The sequence below is a fragment of the Emys orbicularis genome, chromosome 4 (assembly GCF_028017835.1).
Source record: "Emys orbicularis isolate rEmyOrb1 chromosome 4, rEmyOrb1.hap1, whole genome shotgun sequence".
In the NCBI taxonomy this organism is placed as follows: Eukaryota; Metazoa; Chordata; order Testudines; family Emydidae; genus Emys; species Emys orbicularis.
In genome coordinates, this window is record NC_088686.1 from 111,121,250 (window position 1) to 111,135,290 (window position 14,041).

Below are 14,041 nucleotides of genomic sequence, written 5' to 3' on the forward strand. Positions count from 1 at the left end.
CCACCACTGCGGAGCCTGTCATTCCTGGAGTTTAGAAGCGTCCTTTGCATCACTACACTACACCCGCTCCCCACCACAGTCTGCGTCCCAGGTTCAACACTTTCCCGCGAAAAGAGTAATAAAGAAAACGGTGTTCATTAACAAAATTCAAGTGATTTTATTTTTAAACGTGTGTTGGAAGGGGGGGAACGGGGTGAACGGGGTATGTAACTGGAGAGGATAGTGAACATTTACTGGGTAAAGAAACGGGGGCAGGTTCAGCTTCTCTGTAAATAAACTTAATAGTCACAGCTTACCCTTCTCACTCTGGAACCTAGCTTTCAAAGCCTCCCGGATGCACAGCGCGTCCCGCTGGGCTCTTCTAATCGCCCGGCTGTCTGGCTGGGCGTAATCAGCAGCCAGGCTATTTGCCTCAACCTCCCACCCCGCCATAAAGGTCTCCCCCTTGCTCTCACAGAGATTGTGGAGCACACAGCAAGCTGCAATAACAATGGGGATATTGGTTTCGCTGAGATCACAGCAAGTCAGTAAGGTTCTCCATCTCCCCTTGAAACGTCCAAAAGCACACTCCACCACCATTCTGCACTTGCTCAGCCGGTAGTTGAAGAGTTCTTTTTCAGTGTCCAGGGCGCCAGTATAGGGCTTCATGAGCCAGGGCATTAGCGGGTAGGCTGGGTCCCCGAGGATCACTATAGGCATCTCCACATCCCCAAGAGTTATTTTGTGGTCCGGGAAGTAAATACCTTCCTGCAGCCGTCTAAACAGACCAGAGTTCCTGAAAACACGAGCGTCATGAACCTTGCCCGGCCATCCGACGTTGATGTTTGTAAAACGTCCCCTATGGTCCACCAGTGCTTGCAGCACCATTGAAAAGCAGCCCTTTCGGTTAATGTACTGGCTGGCCTGGTGGTCCGGTCCCAGGATAGGGATGTGAGTTCCATCTATAGCCCCACCGCAGTTTGGGAATCCCATCGCGGCGAAGCCATCTATGATGACCTGCACGTTTCCCAGGGTCACTACCTTTGAGAGCAGTAGCTCAACGATTGCGTTGGCTACTTGCATGACAACAACCCCCACGGTAGATTTGCCCACGCCAAAGTGGTTCGCGACTGACCGGTAGCTGTCCGGCGTTGCAAGCTTCCAGAGGGCTATGGCCACTCGCTTCTGGACACTCAGGGCTGCTCGCATCCGTTGCTTCAGGGCAGGGGACAGCAACTCACAAAGTTCCATGAAAGTCCCCTTCCACATGCGAAAGTTTCGCAGCCACTGTGATTCATCCCAGACCTGCAGCACTATGCGGTCCCACCAGTCCGTGCTTGTTTCCCGGGCCCAGAATCGCCGTTCCACAACATCAACATGACCCATTGCCACCATGATGTCCTCGGCGCGGGGTCCCGTGCTTTGTGACAGGTCTGTGCCACTCTCAGACTTCAGGTCCTCACCGCGCTGCCGTAGCCTCCTCGCCCGATTTCTCAGCATCTGCCTCTGGGAAAGGTGGATGATAAGGTGCGAGGTGTTGACAACGGCCATAACTGCAGCGATGATCGCAGCGGGCTCCATGCTCGCAGTGCTGTGGCGTCCGCGCTGTCACTGACCAGAAAAGTGCGCAAACTGATTTCCCGCCGGCGCTTTCAGGGAGGGAGGGTGGGAGTGACGGTTGGATGACGACAATTACCCAAAAGCACCCTCGACACATTTTTTCCCCCAGAAGGCATTGGGGGCTCAACCCAGAATTCCAATGGGCAGCGGGAACTGTGGGAACTGTGGGATAGCTGCCCACAGTGCACCGCTTCCAATGTCAACGCTTGCTCCGTTAGTGTGGACTCACAAAGTCGAATTACTGTCCTTAGTGTGGACACACACGTTCGACTTTGTAATATCGATTCCACATATTCGATTTAAGTAAAATCGAACTACTCTCGTAGTGTAGACATACCCTTATTTTCTAAGTAAGACATTCGGGATTTGACATGAGAGCCCTTATCTCTGAGGGAATGTGTCTCTATTAAAATGCCTGTTTTTTTTCTCTCAGCTGCTATTTCCTGTGCTAGGCTCTGCATCCAGGAGGAGGAGATTGCTTAAGCAAGTGAGTCTTCGGCCTCTTATATATTTATCCATTTGAATCCATCGGTGGCAATCCAGGAAGTATCTGGGCAATGTTTTTTGGTGTGGTTTTTTTTTTTACGTTTTGAATTTTTGTGCTTGATGGGGTGTATACACCCCACGTGGGCAGCAAAAAGGTTACTGGGAGCCCAAAGATTCAGCTAGCTCACTGGTGGCACCTGGAGGGTGCATTAGGTACAGTTCGATAGCAGACTCAGCTGGGGAGGAGCTGGGTTGTCCCATAAAGGGAGGCACTCAGAGCAGCGAGGGTGAGGCCTTGGGATCCTCTCCTAGAAGGGAGCTCTGGCAAAGGGTCAGGGATGGCAGAGACACTGAGAAGCAACAGGAGTGGCCTGAGCCCCGTTGGCGGGCCTTGATAAAGGAGCAAGACCCCAGGCAGGCAGCCCTGTGGGTTGGTGCTCTGGAAGAGGAGCAGAGAGCTGGGGAGAACCCAGGGAGACTGAAAGCTCAAGCATAGGATGGGCAGAGTGGCTTATGTCGTGTGTGGTTCTGTTTGGGGCTTTTCTGTGGGCAAGCACCAGGGAGGTCTGGGAATCCCCTGTTCTGAAAGAGCCCTGGAGGGGATGGAACCTGTGTTGGTGACCAGTGCCATGCAGGACATTGATTCTCCGGAAGGGGTGGACAGTAGCGTGACCTGGCCTGAGGGCCATATCACCACACCAGGCCATAGGAGTCCAGGGGAGGTGAAAGTGTTGCCACGCTGGCTCTCACTGGGAGAGGGCGCTCTGGGATGGTGAGTTTGTCTCATTGTATTTAATCAGATATGAAAACATTGATGAATAATAAGATCAAATTTCACTTGAGGAGAGCAGACATCAAGCTGTCATCATCTCCTAGGCAGCATGTGACCCTCAATATGCCTTTCCTCTTAAGCCTATCATTTTAATTGAAACACACCCACTCTCCAGCTCTATGTGTAGGTGGCAGTAACTAACACTCCCAAAGTGTCCCTGTGTGCACTGGATCTTGTGGAAAGACTGGGATGGATTCTTCTTGAGGGGGAAGGAGAGTCAGTCTCTCTCTTGGTTGTTCCCAAGTCTTGGTCAGGAACACAGAGTGGGCAGGTGGCGATGGTCGGATCTTTCTGGTACATTACACTTTCCAGTCTGGGAGTTTCTTGAAGGTCTCATTACTGGTTCAAAGCAATGCCGTGCCAGGTCATTGCCTGTGACTGAAGATCAAACAAACTCTGCTGTGGAGCTCTGTCAGTGCTGCCGGTGCGGGAGGGTGAGAGCGAGCATAGCTGCTCAGGATCCTGGCTATGTGGTGTGCTATGTGCACGCTGTTTGTTGCCCAGTGAGAAGACACAGGGAGGAGGCGGGAAGCCTTGAAGTTTGTGTCCCTTTGCTCTTTGGTTGGGATCCAAAATGCTCCGCACAGTGCACCCTCTGCTTGATTAGCATTAAAGCTGTGAAGAGCCTCTGCTGGATTGTAATTATTACAACAGGGTCCACACAAGTTGGCAGACTCCACCGGGCTCTGCTTTAGTGGAGGTTTTTGGAGAAAGGCTCCGGCCAATCAGCTGGATTGTGGGTGTAGGGAGGGGAGAAGTAGGAGCTGATGGGCAGCTCCTCCCCCATCTAGAAGACAGCAAAGCCCCTTACAAAGAGCATGAGACCCTAATTTGAGGAACTGAGCCCTACTCCTACAAAGTGGAGGGGTTAGCTTATGGCTTCTACAAGAGTATATATGGTACCTTGCCATCCCATTAAAGTCAGTGACATGTAATTGAAAAGGTAAAGTGTTTGGAATTAGCCGTTTTTGCTGAATACTTTACGGTCTCCACAGTCAGACCCAGGGCAGGGCCATGCCTTGTGGGCTAGTGCGTAAATACATAAGTGCACACAGAGCTGTCATGAGCTTTTGCCACATTGCAGATTCCTTTGCACCTGCACTCATCTTTGGTCGACTAAGGTTATGTTTTCACTGCCAAAAAGCTGAGGTTTTTTGGAGTGAGATAAACAGTTATCTTGCTGTAAAATGCTAGTGGAGAGCGGCACCTGTCTTGTTTACCACAAGATAGCTAAGCGAGGTCAGCACTACACCCCTTACCTGGGTTGACCTCACCTAGTCTACCTCACAGTAACACTACAGTTCCTCATCTCCATTGGGTTTTTGCCTGTTAAGGGTATGTCTTCACTAGCAACGTTAAAGCATGTGCTGTGTAGTCGTGGCACCAGCGCTGGGAGAAACCACCCGAGGGTGACCAGACAGTAATTGTGAAAAATCGGGACAGGGGGTGGGGGATAATAGGAGCCTATATAAGAAAAAGACCCAAATATCAGGACTCTCCCTATAAAATCGGGACATCTGGTCACCCTAAACCACCCCCACGAGGGGAGTAGCTACCAGCGCTGGGAGAAACCACCCCCACGAGGGGAGTAGCTACCAGCGCTGGGGGGCACTGTCTACACTGGCATTTTACAGCACTGAAACTTGCAGTGCTCAGGGGTGTGTTTTTTCACACCCCTGAGCGAGAAAGTTGCAGCGCTGTAAAGTGGCAGTGTAGACAAGGCCTTACTTAACCTGTGGTAAAACCACACCTTTTTGTAGCAGTGAAGACAAAGCCTTAGGTGATAATGGGGTTCTTTGTTCCAGTCTCTTCCCTTGGGAGCATGTGTGAAGGATCTAAACCACAATTAGCCTGACCTTTAAAAGTCAGATATGTGTAGAAACTAGGAATGAGATGTATTGCCCTGTGCCTTTGGCATCAAAGGATGGGAATCATTTTATGGCCTTGTCTACAGCAGCAATTTTAGGGAAATCTCCCACCACTGGGACTAAGAGTGGGAGAGTTATAAGCCACTGTCCTTTTTACCATCATGTTATCTAGACCTGATCTGTGCAAGTCTAGACAACATGGAGATAAAAATGCCTGCATCAAGACTACACTATTATTATTATTTATCTCTTTATTTGTATTGTGGTAGCACCAATGTGCCCTGGTCCATGTGCCAGCACTCTCACCCTCCCTAATACCATTGTTAGGGGAAAGATAGGAGATCTCCCTAAAATTGCCAGTGTAGATGTAGCCCATCAGGCAGTCTCTGACTTAAGATAAGCTCATGATGGACTCTCTGATGTTTTATCACTGTTTGCTCACCTCTGTTGTGTACCGATACTGGCCGGTTAAGCCTCATATGGTTATTTCATTGTCTAGTTTAAAGAAAAGGGTAAGGATTTAATTGCCCTGAGCTGGGGAGATTTGAAAGAGCCCTGTGTAATCCACTCTTTGTATCACTGTGGTGTGGGGTATACTAAGTGGCTTAATTGCTCTGAGATTTGTGCATGCCCTCTGAAGTGCTGATTTATAACAATTCTTTCACTTATACATAGGGATCTTTAAAATGCTTTACAAAGAGTTGCAACGGTTATTACTCCCATTTCACATTGGGGAAACTGAGGCACAGAGCCATGAAGGCCAACATTTTCTAAAGGGCCGCTGATTTTTGCCCAAAAACTGAGGGTATCTCAAATCACTGACTACTTCTGAAAATTTGGAGGCAGGTGACGTGTGCAAAACAACACAGCAAGTGAGTCAGGAATAGATCCCAAGTCTCTTAATTCTGTGGGTCTGGTTTTCTTTGCACTTACACTCGTGTAAACCAGGAGTAGCTCTGCTGAAGTCAGCAGCTGAGACTTGAGCCATTTGGTATTGGAGAGAAATATATGAAGACATGTCTGTTGCTTGACCCCTTCATGTGGCTTTGTTGTATTTTAGAATTTGAGAAATTTGAACTGCGGGCCCTTATGGAGTAAGGTTTATTGTGAGTGTCTGATGTTCCCATTTTTTGGCTTCCTTGGGATAATTTTCCTTGGCTTTACTAAATCAACATCAAAATGACATCAACTATTGCATTTTTAATTGGATTAGTCCACTATCCCCTACCATAAAATTCTGGGGTAGGCAGATTCTTAACAGGTTATTAAAAACACATAAACAGAATCCTGAAATGAACCCTATATCCTGGGTCTTTTTACCTTCTGGGTCAAATTCTGAAATCTTTACTTGGTCTTTAGTCAGACAAACCTTCCTTTGGAGTAAAAGGAAGAACTGCAGTGCACAGCCCACAGGTTTTTATGAATTACACAAACCATTCCTCGCCAGCCTCATTGGTGTATGTTCATGGCTGCATTTTGCAGTTGCCCAAAGAACTTCTGTCCATTTTCTGCCTGGATTTGCTAATAGCTGTGAGCACATGGGGCTTGCAATGATTTCCTTCTCATTTTAGACTCTCCTGGGATCAGACCAGTGGCCAGTCTAGTCCAGCATCTTGTCACAGACAGTGGCTGTTACCAGCAGCACTTAACTACGGACAAAAACCCTGTGTGTGATCAGGTAGGTGAGGTAATATTTTATTGGACCAACTTGTATTGGTGAAAGAGGGAGAAGCTTTGAGCTACAGAGAGCTTTTCTTCCGGTCTGGGAAAGGAACTCAGTGTGTCAAGATGGAACAAATTGTTCAACATAAATAGTTAGCACTATAGTCGCTGACTTCCTCTCTTTCCCGTGGGTGCTCGACCTCCCCCCCCCCCCGTCCTCAGCCCTGCCCCCACTCCACCCCTTCCATGAGGCCCCCACCCTGCCCCGCCTCTTCCCACCCCTTCCCCATCCCCTTCCCCAAATCCTCGCCCCAGCCCCACCTCTTCCCCACCTCCTCACTTGAGCGCGCCACGTTCCCACTCCTTCCCCTCCCTCCTGGAGCGTGCTAACACTGCCAAACAGCTGTTTGGCGGTGGCTGGACGGGAAGCTCTGGGAGGTAGGCGGAGGAGCGGGGATGCGGCGCGCTCAGGGGAGGAGAAGGTGGTGGGGCAGGGAGTGAGGGGAGCTTGGCTGCCGGTGGGTGCAGATCACCCACTAATTTTTCCCTGTGGGTGCTCCAGCCCCAGAGCACCCATGGAGTCAGTGCCTATGGTTAGCACATAGTTCAAGGGACCGTTCAAGGTGAAGTGGCCTGTGAATACCTCTGCTGTCTATGTGGGACCTTGCAGACAGGAGTATCCTATGGGGGTGAGACAAGGAAAAGGAGTTCATTTCCTGCCCTGCATCCCCCCATTGTTATCACTTTCTCCCTCTGTACTTACCCACCCATTCTTTATCTGGCTCTTCACACCAGCTCCAAACAGTTACTGCTATAGGTTGATCTGCAACTAAGAAAAGAAGAAATCTTTATGTTAGCAGGTAGGAACCATATTACCTCAGTAAAGTCAATTAGATCATGGAATGACCTGCCAAGTGAAGCCCTAGAACGGAAAGCCTCTTGGGGTATGGCTACACAGTAAAGAAAAACCTGTGGCTGGCCCATGCCGCCAGACTTGGGCTTGCAGGGCTTGGGCTGTGGGGCTGTTTCATTACTGCGTAGACTTCTGGGCTCAGGCTGCTTCCTTCCCACCTCACAGGGTCCTACAACCCGGGCTCCAGCCTGAGCCCGGAAGTCAACACAGCAATGAAACAGCCCCACAGCCTGAGTCCCGTGAGGCTGAGTCATCTGGCACGGGCCAGCCACAAGTGTCTCGTTGTTGTGTAGACATACTCTTTAGGAGGCAAATTCTCTGTCTACACTAGAAGTTTGCCCTGATGTAGCTACTAACCTGGTCCAAATGCCTACAGTAGATGTGCTGCACTGGTGCCATTTACTCTGGTAAGTTACAGGAAAGTGGGGGTGGAGGGGCATGAAGTGAGTGAGCCGTGATAATGGCGAACCGTGGAGTTGCCCTATTGAAGAAGGCAATTAGTCTGTCTGCTCTGGTTGCTTCAGAAAAGATGATTCCTCTCTCCATAATGTACCTGGCCTGTTCATGGCATGCAGGTTTGTCAGGGTAACTCTTGAGGGAAGAGGTGATGCAACTTCCTTTTCAGACTCAGCACATCTCATTTAATTAACGAAGGAACATTATCTCTTGTACCTATGGGAGTAGGGAAGGGTATATTTCATGATTCCCTGTATTTTCTGACTTTAGTGAAGACGCTACTACACCGATGGGAGAGCTTCTCCTGTCGGCAGACTTAGCTACTTTGGGAGGTGGATTATGTCAACAGGAAAAGTTCTCCTGTTGACATAACCCTGCATGTAGATAGTGCTAAGTTGGTATAACTACATTGCTCAGGGATGTGGATTTTTTACACCCCTAAGCAACATAGTTATGCTGATATAGGTCTATAGTATAGACCTGACCTAAGATCTTGCCTTTGCCATCACAGCCATCAGTGGGCAGCCACTGGTGTAGTTGCACCAGTGTAAGCCCTTAGTGTAGACAGGCAAAGAAGTCAAATGGTGTTGCCACCCTTACTTCTGTGCTGCTGCTGGCGGCTGCACTGCCTTCAGAGCTGGGCACCTGGAAAGCGGTCGCTGCTGGCAAGGAGCCCAGAGGTGCTGGGGCTATGAACCGACAAGCCTCAAGGTGCTGGGCTTCAGCCCCGGTTAGCCCCGGCACAAATTAAGCACTGCTTACTGGATCTTAAGTTCTTGCTATAGCATCAGTTACAATTGAGCTACGAAGCCACCCATTTTTTCATTAGTGATGGAAACGGAGCCAAAAAATGAATGTGAGTGGGATTAAATGTTGCAAAGTTGACAATAAAAACTGAGTTTTTAACCCAAACTGGACAGTGGATTTTCTTTTTATTATGCCACTTCGTTTAAACACAAAACCATTGTGTTTAATATGCCAAACCACTGTATCCATCTTTAAGGTCATCAATGTGAGGTACAACTTTGAATCAAAGTACAGTAACTTCAATGCAGCCTAGCCTCCTGGCAGTGTTGCACAATGTGACAAAATTGAAAATCTGACGTCTTCAGATCATATTCAAATGTCATTCTCACAACAGCAGCAGCTGTACAGGAAAAAGCAACAGCTGCTTCTCTTCAGATAATGTTGGTACTAGCTAAAAAGAAAAAGCCTTTCCTGGATGCTGAGCTTGTGAAGGAGTGCACATTGGAAATGCTGGAGGAGCTTTTTACCAGAGATAAAAACAAAGATGACATTGTGAACCGTGTGAAGCAAGTTCCCCTATCTGATTCCATGGCAGTGCGAAGACGAGGTAATATATGAGGATTGTTTGTCAGCACTGCTTTCTGATTGACATAATGCCAAATATATGTCTCTTGTAGTGGACAAATCAAGCGATTTAAATAACACTTCCCAGCTATCGCTGTTTGTTAGAGTTTATGATGGTGAAATTTTCAAGGAAGATTTTTTGTGCTTAATACCATTAGAAACCTACACCATAGGAGAGATCATTTTTGGAAAGGTAAAAGGCTTGCTTGTTACAGACAGAGATCCCTCCGTGACAGGGAAAGAGAAAGGCTTTGCTTCATGTTTGGCAGCGATACACCCTTCATTAAATACACTTCACTGCATCATTCACCAGACTGTCCTGTGCAATAAGTTGTTTGGGGACTTGAAAAAAAACAATAGGTATTGTGATGAGATTAGTGAACTACATACACTCAACTTCCAGCTTGCAGCATTGTCTTTTTAAAGCTCTTTTACAAGATGTTTCAGTGGAATACAGTGACCTGTTGCAGCACAAGGACGGCTGGTAAAATAGGGGGCACGTGTTAGAGAGGTTTTGTGTGCTTCAAAAAGAAATAATAGAATTTCTTTCAGACCACAAGACCAACAAGGCTCGTGAGTTCCTGGAATTTATGAATGATGTCCCCCCCTATGTCATAGGTAGCTTTTCTGTGCGATATTACTGGTCACTTGAATTCCCTCAACTTGCAGCTCCAAGGCCGTGCAAGCAGTGCTGAGGATCTGTTTGAAAAAGTATGTGCCTTTCAGAGGAATCTTGAAATCTTTCAGACAAACTTAACAGGAAAGATGTTGCACTTTCCCACATTGTGATACAGATAAAACTTCAATGAAAATGATGCAAGAATTCCTAAACAATTTGATCAAAAATTTAAAAATGCGATTTGAGAATTTTAAAATTCCAAAGGATTTGCTTTGATTTGTTCATGATCTGTTTGTTGTCTCTTCTGACGATGGACCTTGCCCTTCTGAAGCAAAGATCAGTCTTGACTCAATTGATGAAGGTGCCTTTAATTAGAAATTGTAAGGCCCCAGAGCTCAGATGCCTTGAAGGCAAAATTCAGAGAAGTGGGACTTGGTGATTTCTGGACTCAGTACGCTGACCAGTTTCAGAATAGCCAGAATCTAGTCATCTATCTTTTAATGAGGTTCGGATCAACGTAGCTCTGCAAATCTGGGTTTTCTACCATGAACATTATAAAACACCAACACCGCAATTGCCTGCCAGATGAGCATCTTCACCAGTGCGTGTGCCTTGCTCTGACCTCCTGTAAACCACTCTTCACAAAGCTTGCCAGAGATCGTCAATGTCACCTCTCCCATTAGAGATCGCCACAAACACAGGTAATATTGTTGATTTATAAACTTTGTTAAAAGATAGAAACACTAATACTTATGTTGTAATCAAGGTCTTTATTTATTGGCAGCTGAAGCTTTTTTTATAATTATTTTGTCAGCCGTCTGCGCAAATGGCCCGCCTCTTGTCATAACAGTCTCAAATTGGCCCATGGGTAGATCTAATTGAGTATCGCGGTGCTAGATTGTAGTGGTCCCTTCTGACCTTATAATCTATGGCTCTAGAGCAGCGTTACCATAATAGAAGCAATAGAGTCTAGCGATAATAATAAGGGGGGAGAAGATCTCGGTAGGTATATGGATGGCTTGCAGGTTACTTTAGCTTGTTGCTTGGCAAAGGTTTGGCTTAGAACTGCTCTTGATTGGTTCACATGTCACAGACAGATCTCTGTGAAGTCACTGATTTCTCCCCTGTTGAGCAGCTTCCCTGCCACAGTCTCTCCTCTGAGCTCTGCGTGGAGGCCCTCTTCTCCACCTGTCTGCTCCACAATGATCTGTTGAAAGGTTTTTCCACATTTATTGTGCTTCTTGAGGTTTTACGAGCATGATTATGGGAGGCATAGGAGTGGGAGACAGGAGACTGGGTTCCTAATTCCATCTGTGCTGGAGACTTGCTGAGTGGTATTGGAGAAATCATTGACAGCTATGTTTTTAAGCTCGGCCACTGATTTTTGGGTGCCTTAAATTCTGGGTGTCCATCTCAAAGCACTCTGGGCCCAAGTTACAGAGCTGCTCTGTACCCACAAGTCCTGTTGGTGGCAGTTGGAGTTGTGGGTTCTCAACACTTGGCAAAATTGGGATGAAAGTGTCTCAAGTTGGACATCCAAAAACAGAGGTATTCGAAATCAGTGGCCTTAATCTCTGTGCCTCAATTTCCCCATTTGTAAAATAGGGATAAGTATGCTTAGTCACCTCTGCGAAGTGCTTGGAGATCCTTGGATGGAAGGCACTATGTAAGTGCTAAGTATTAACATAGTCATTAAAAATGCAAACTCCCTTAGGGAAACAAGTTATAGAATGTAACACGGTTGTACGGAGATGTAATGGGGTTCTGTAGCAATTACTGTATTCCAAAATAAACTATAGCAGAGAAGAGAAAATGGTAACTTTTCTGTAGGCGTTATATTTTTTTACATTATCCTAAAGCAGGGATACTATTAAATGCCACTGGATGGCCCAAAAGTCTATAGAAAGATTAGTAATTTGATTAAATTCTGTAGGACTTTTTTTTCCTAAGGGCTGCATCTGAATACAGTTTGAATAGCTCAGGCTGGATTGCAAATGTTCCCATTACAAGTAGATGGAACTGCGCAGGTGCCTGCCCCACACACTTATGTCCCTGTAACTCACCAGCTGCCAGCTCCTGCTCCTCTGAGGGCTTTGTGATCATAATCATACTGGCTGCATGTCTCTGTCCCTGGGGCCTACTTAGGTCTCTGTTGATGTCACCATAGTAACAGTGCTAAAGGGAGGGGCAGACCACTGAAACCTGTTGCTGAGAGGCAGAGTAGCAGGAAAGAGCCATGTTTGGAGAGCATAAAGCATAGTCAGTCTAGGTCAGATGGGGCAGATGTGGGTGAGCCGCATTCACTGTGTGTTGGAGAGAGATCAGTGGAGGAACTAGTCATGGGAGTAGCAGGGTGACTGGACTGGATGCAGGTTTCTCTGTCAGCTGAAGGTAATGGGGTGGATTAACCCAGTGGCTGCTGTTATGCCAGCTTTGTAGCAGCATATGCCAAGGGAGCTGGCATCCATGTCTGTAATATCTGGAGTTGCAGCCATCTCATAGTACACTGCAGTGGGACATTGTGACATGGCTGCATTGGCTCCTGATATCACAAGCTAAACATGATGATGGCTAAACAAACCTGAGGAGAGAAAGAACTTCACAGGCCTCGGAATAACATCATAAACAGAAAAAATCTCTCTCTATCTTCCAGAAAAATCCGGCAGGCCCTGGAACTGGCAGACTCGGATAAGCTGGCAGGAGAAAAGGGATGCAGGAGGAAGACTGTAAGTACTGAATGCTGCTTGCAAAGTGTTACACTTGTATTGCTGGTTCTCTCTTATTTTTTATCTTATGCTGATTGTCTCATAACAGAAAGCTCCTATCCCAACCCCCTGTACCTCCCACAGGGCAGTCTGTCTATTCTGGTAAACCATAGTGAGAGAACTACTGTATCCACCTTGGACCTTTGAAAATGTTGGCTCTAGTGGCCATCTTCAGTTAAAGGAGCAGATTTACCCAGGACTGGACAAAATCCAGGAGGCATTTATTTTCTGGGAGTCAGAATTCACGTCTGTCTCACCCAGGTAACACTCTGGGAATGAGACTTTGCAAGGTCTTTTCACTTAAAAATACAGAGGGAGGTGGGTGATGCTTCCTAATTCATGGTTGGTTACGACAGCGACTGGGGCGCGCGGCTCTGAGATCAACGGCTTCAAAGACAGACAAACAATTTCTATTTTCTGGATGGATCTTAAGTGCTCAGGCTTCAGTTTATTTTCATTTATTTTAGGACAGCGGTACCCAAAACCTTTTATGTTTTGCAGATCTCCTCCTTTGTTTAGGTGAAGCCCTCTGTATGTTATTAATAGACCTGGGCAATCATAGGCATGGGCACAAACCAAAAACCCTGATCCAAACATCTCTTCCAAACTTTGAAGGATTCCTTTCCAAGGTTGGAAAGGCTGTCTTAGGGCTTGTCTACACAGGGACATTTACAGGCATTATGAATCCAATATAATTATACAGTGGCCGCTTTCCACCACTCTGGGCAGTGTAAAGGGGTATTAGTGTAACTGGAGAATCAGGCTCTAAGTAACTTGCCTAAAGTCACCTAGGCTAGGAAGCCTGTGTCGCAGCCAGGAATTGTACCCAGTGATAAACCCTTCCAGAAGTTTGGGTCCATGCAAATTGTAATGTCAACATAGAAGCAGATTGGCTATATCACCAGTCAGAGATGCAGAGCAGGCTGTGCTAGTCCATAAGAGAGACTAGTCAGCTTTGAAGGGGAGGAAAATCATGGCTTGGCTTTTTCCTCTTGCATCCTTCATCCAAGGGAACTGGGCTGGGTTCCCAGGCCAGACCCAGGTGTTAGCTGGGTCTGGAAAGCAAATGCATCAGGCTGATAAATCAGCAGAGCCATTATAAATTAGAATCAATTTGGCAGACTGGGGGAGTTATGTCCAACTCTAAAAATGAGGAGGGAAAGACAGTTCATCTCCGATAGAGGAGAAGAGGCTGGAAAGAAAGGAGAATTCCTTTTGTTAAATGTGGTCCCTGCAAGCCCTTGGTTATACCCCCTGCCGGGTCTCAGAACTGAAAGGCAGAGAAAAGGGCTTGTTGACCTAATGTTAACCTTCAACTGTCAGCCATTCAGCTTGCTGATCTTCACACCCCTCTCCTTAATCCCAAAGGGAGAGGGTACAAAGCCTACCCAGGGACTGTGCCATCTAATTAACATTAGGCTTGAACAAGATTTTGTCCTTCTTCGTGTTTGCAGCAACTGAAATTTAAAT

The 14,041-nt window shown here is 47.0% G+C and overlaps 1 protein-coding gene across 1 annotated transcript in view; it reads left to right on the forward strand.

Moving 5' to 3' along the window:
* Positions 1–12,172: 12,172 nt before the first annotated feature.
* Positions 12,173–14,041, forward strand: part of RASSF7 (Ras association domain family member 7) — a 119,920-nt gene continuing 118,051 nt past the window's right edge. The window contains exons 1-2 of the mRNA XM_065404280.1: positions 12,173–12,197; positions 12,460–12,532. Of these exons, the coding sequence (XP_065260352.1) occupies positions 12,173–12,197; positions 12,460–12,532 (98 nt within the window). The remainder of the gene's footprint in view (positions 12,198–12,459; positions 12,533–14,041) is intronic.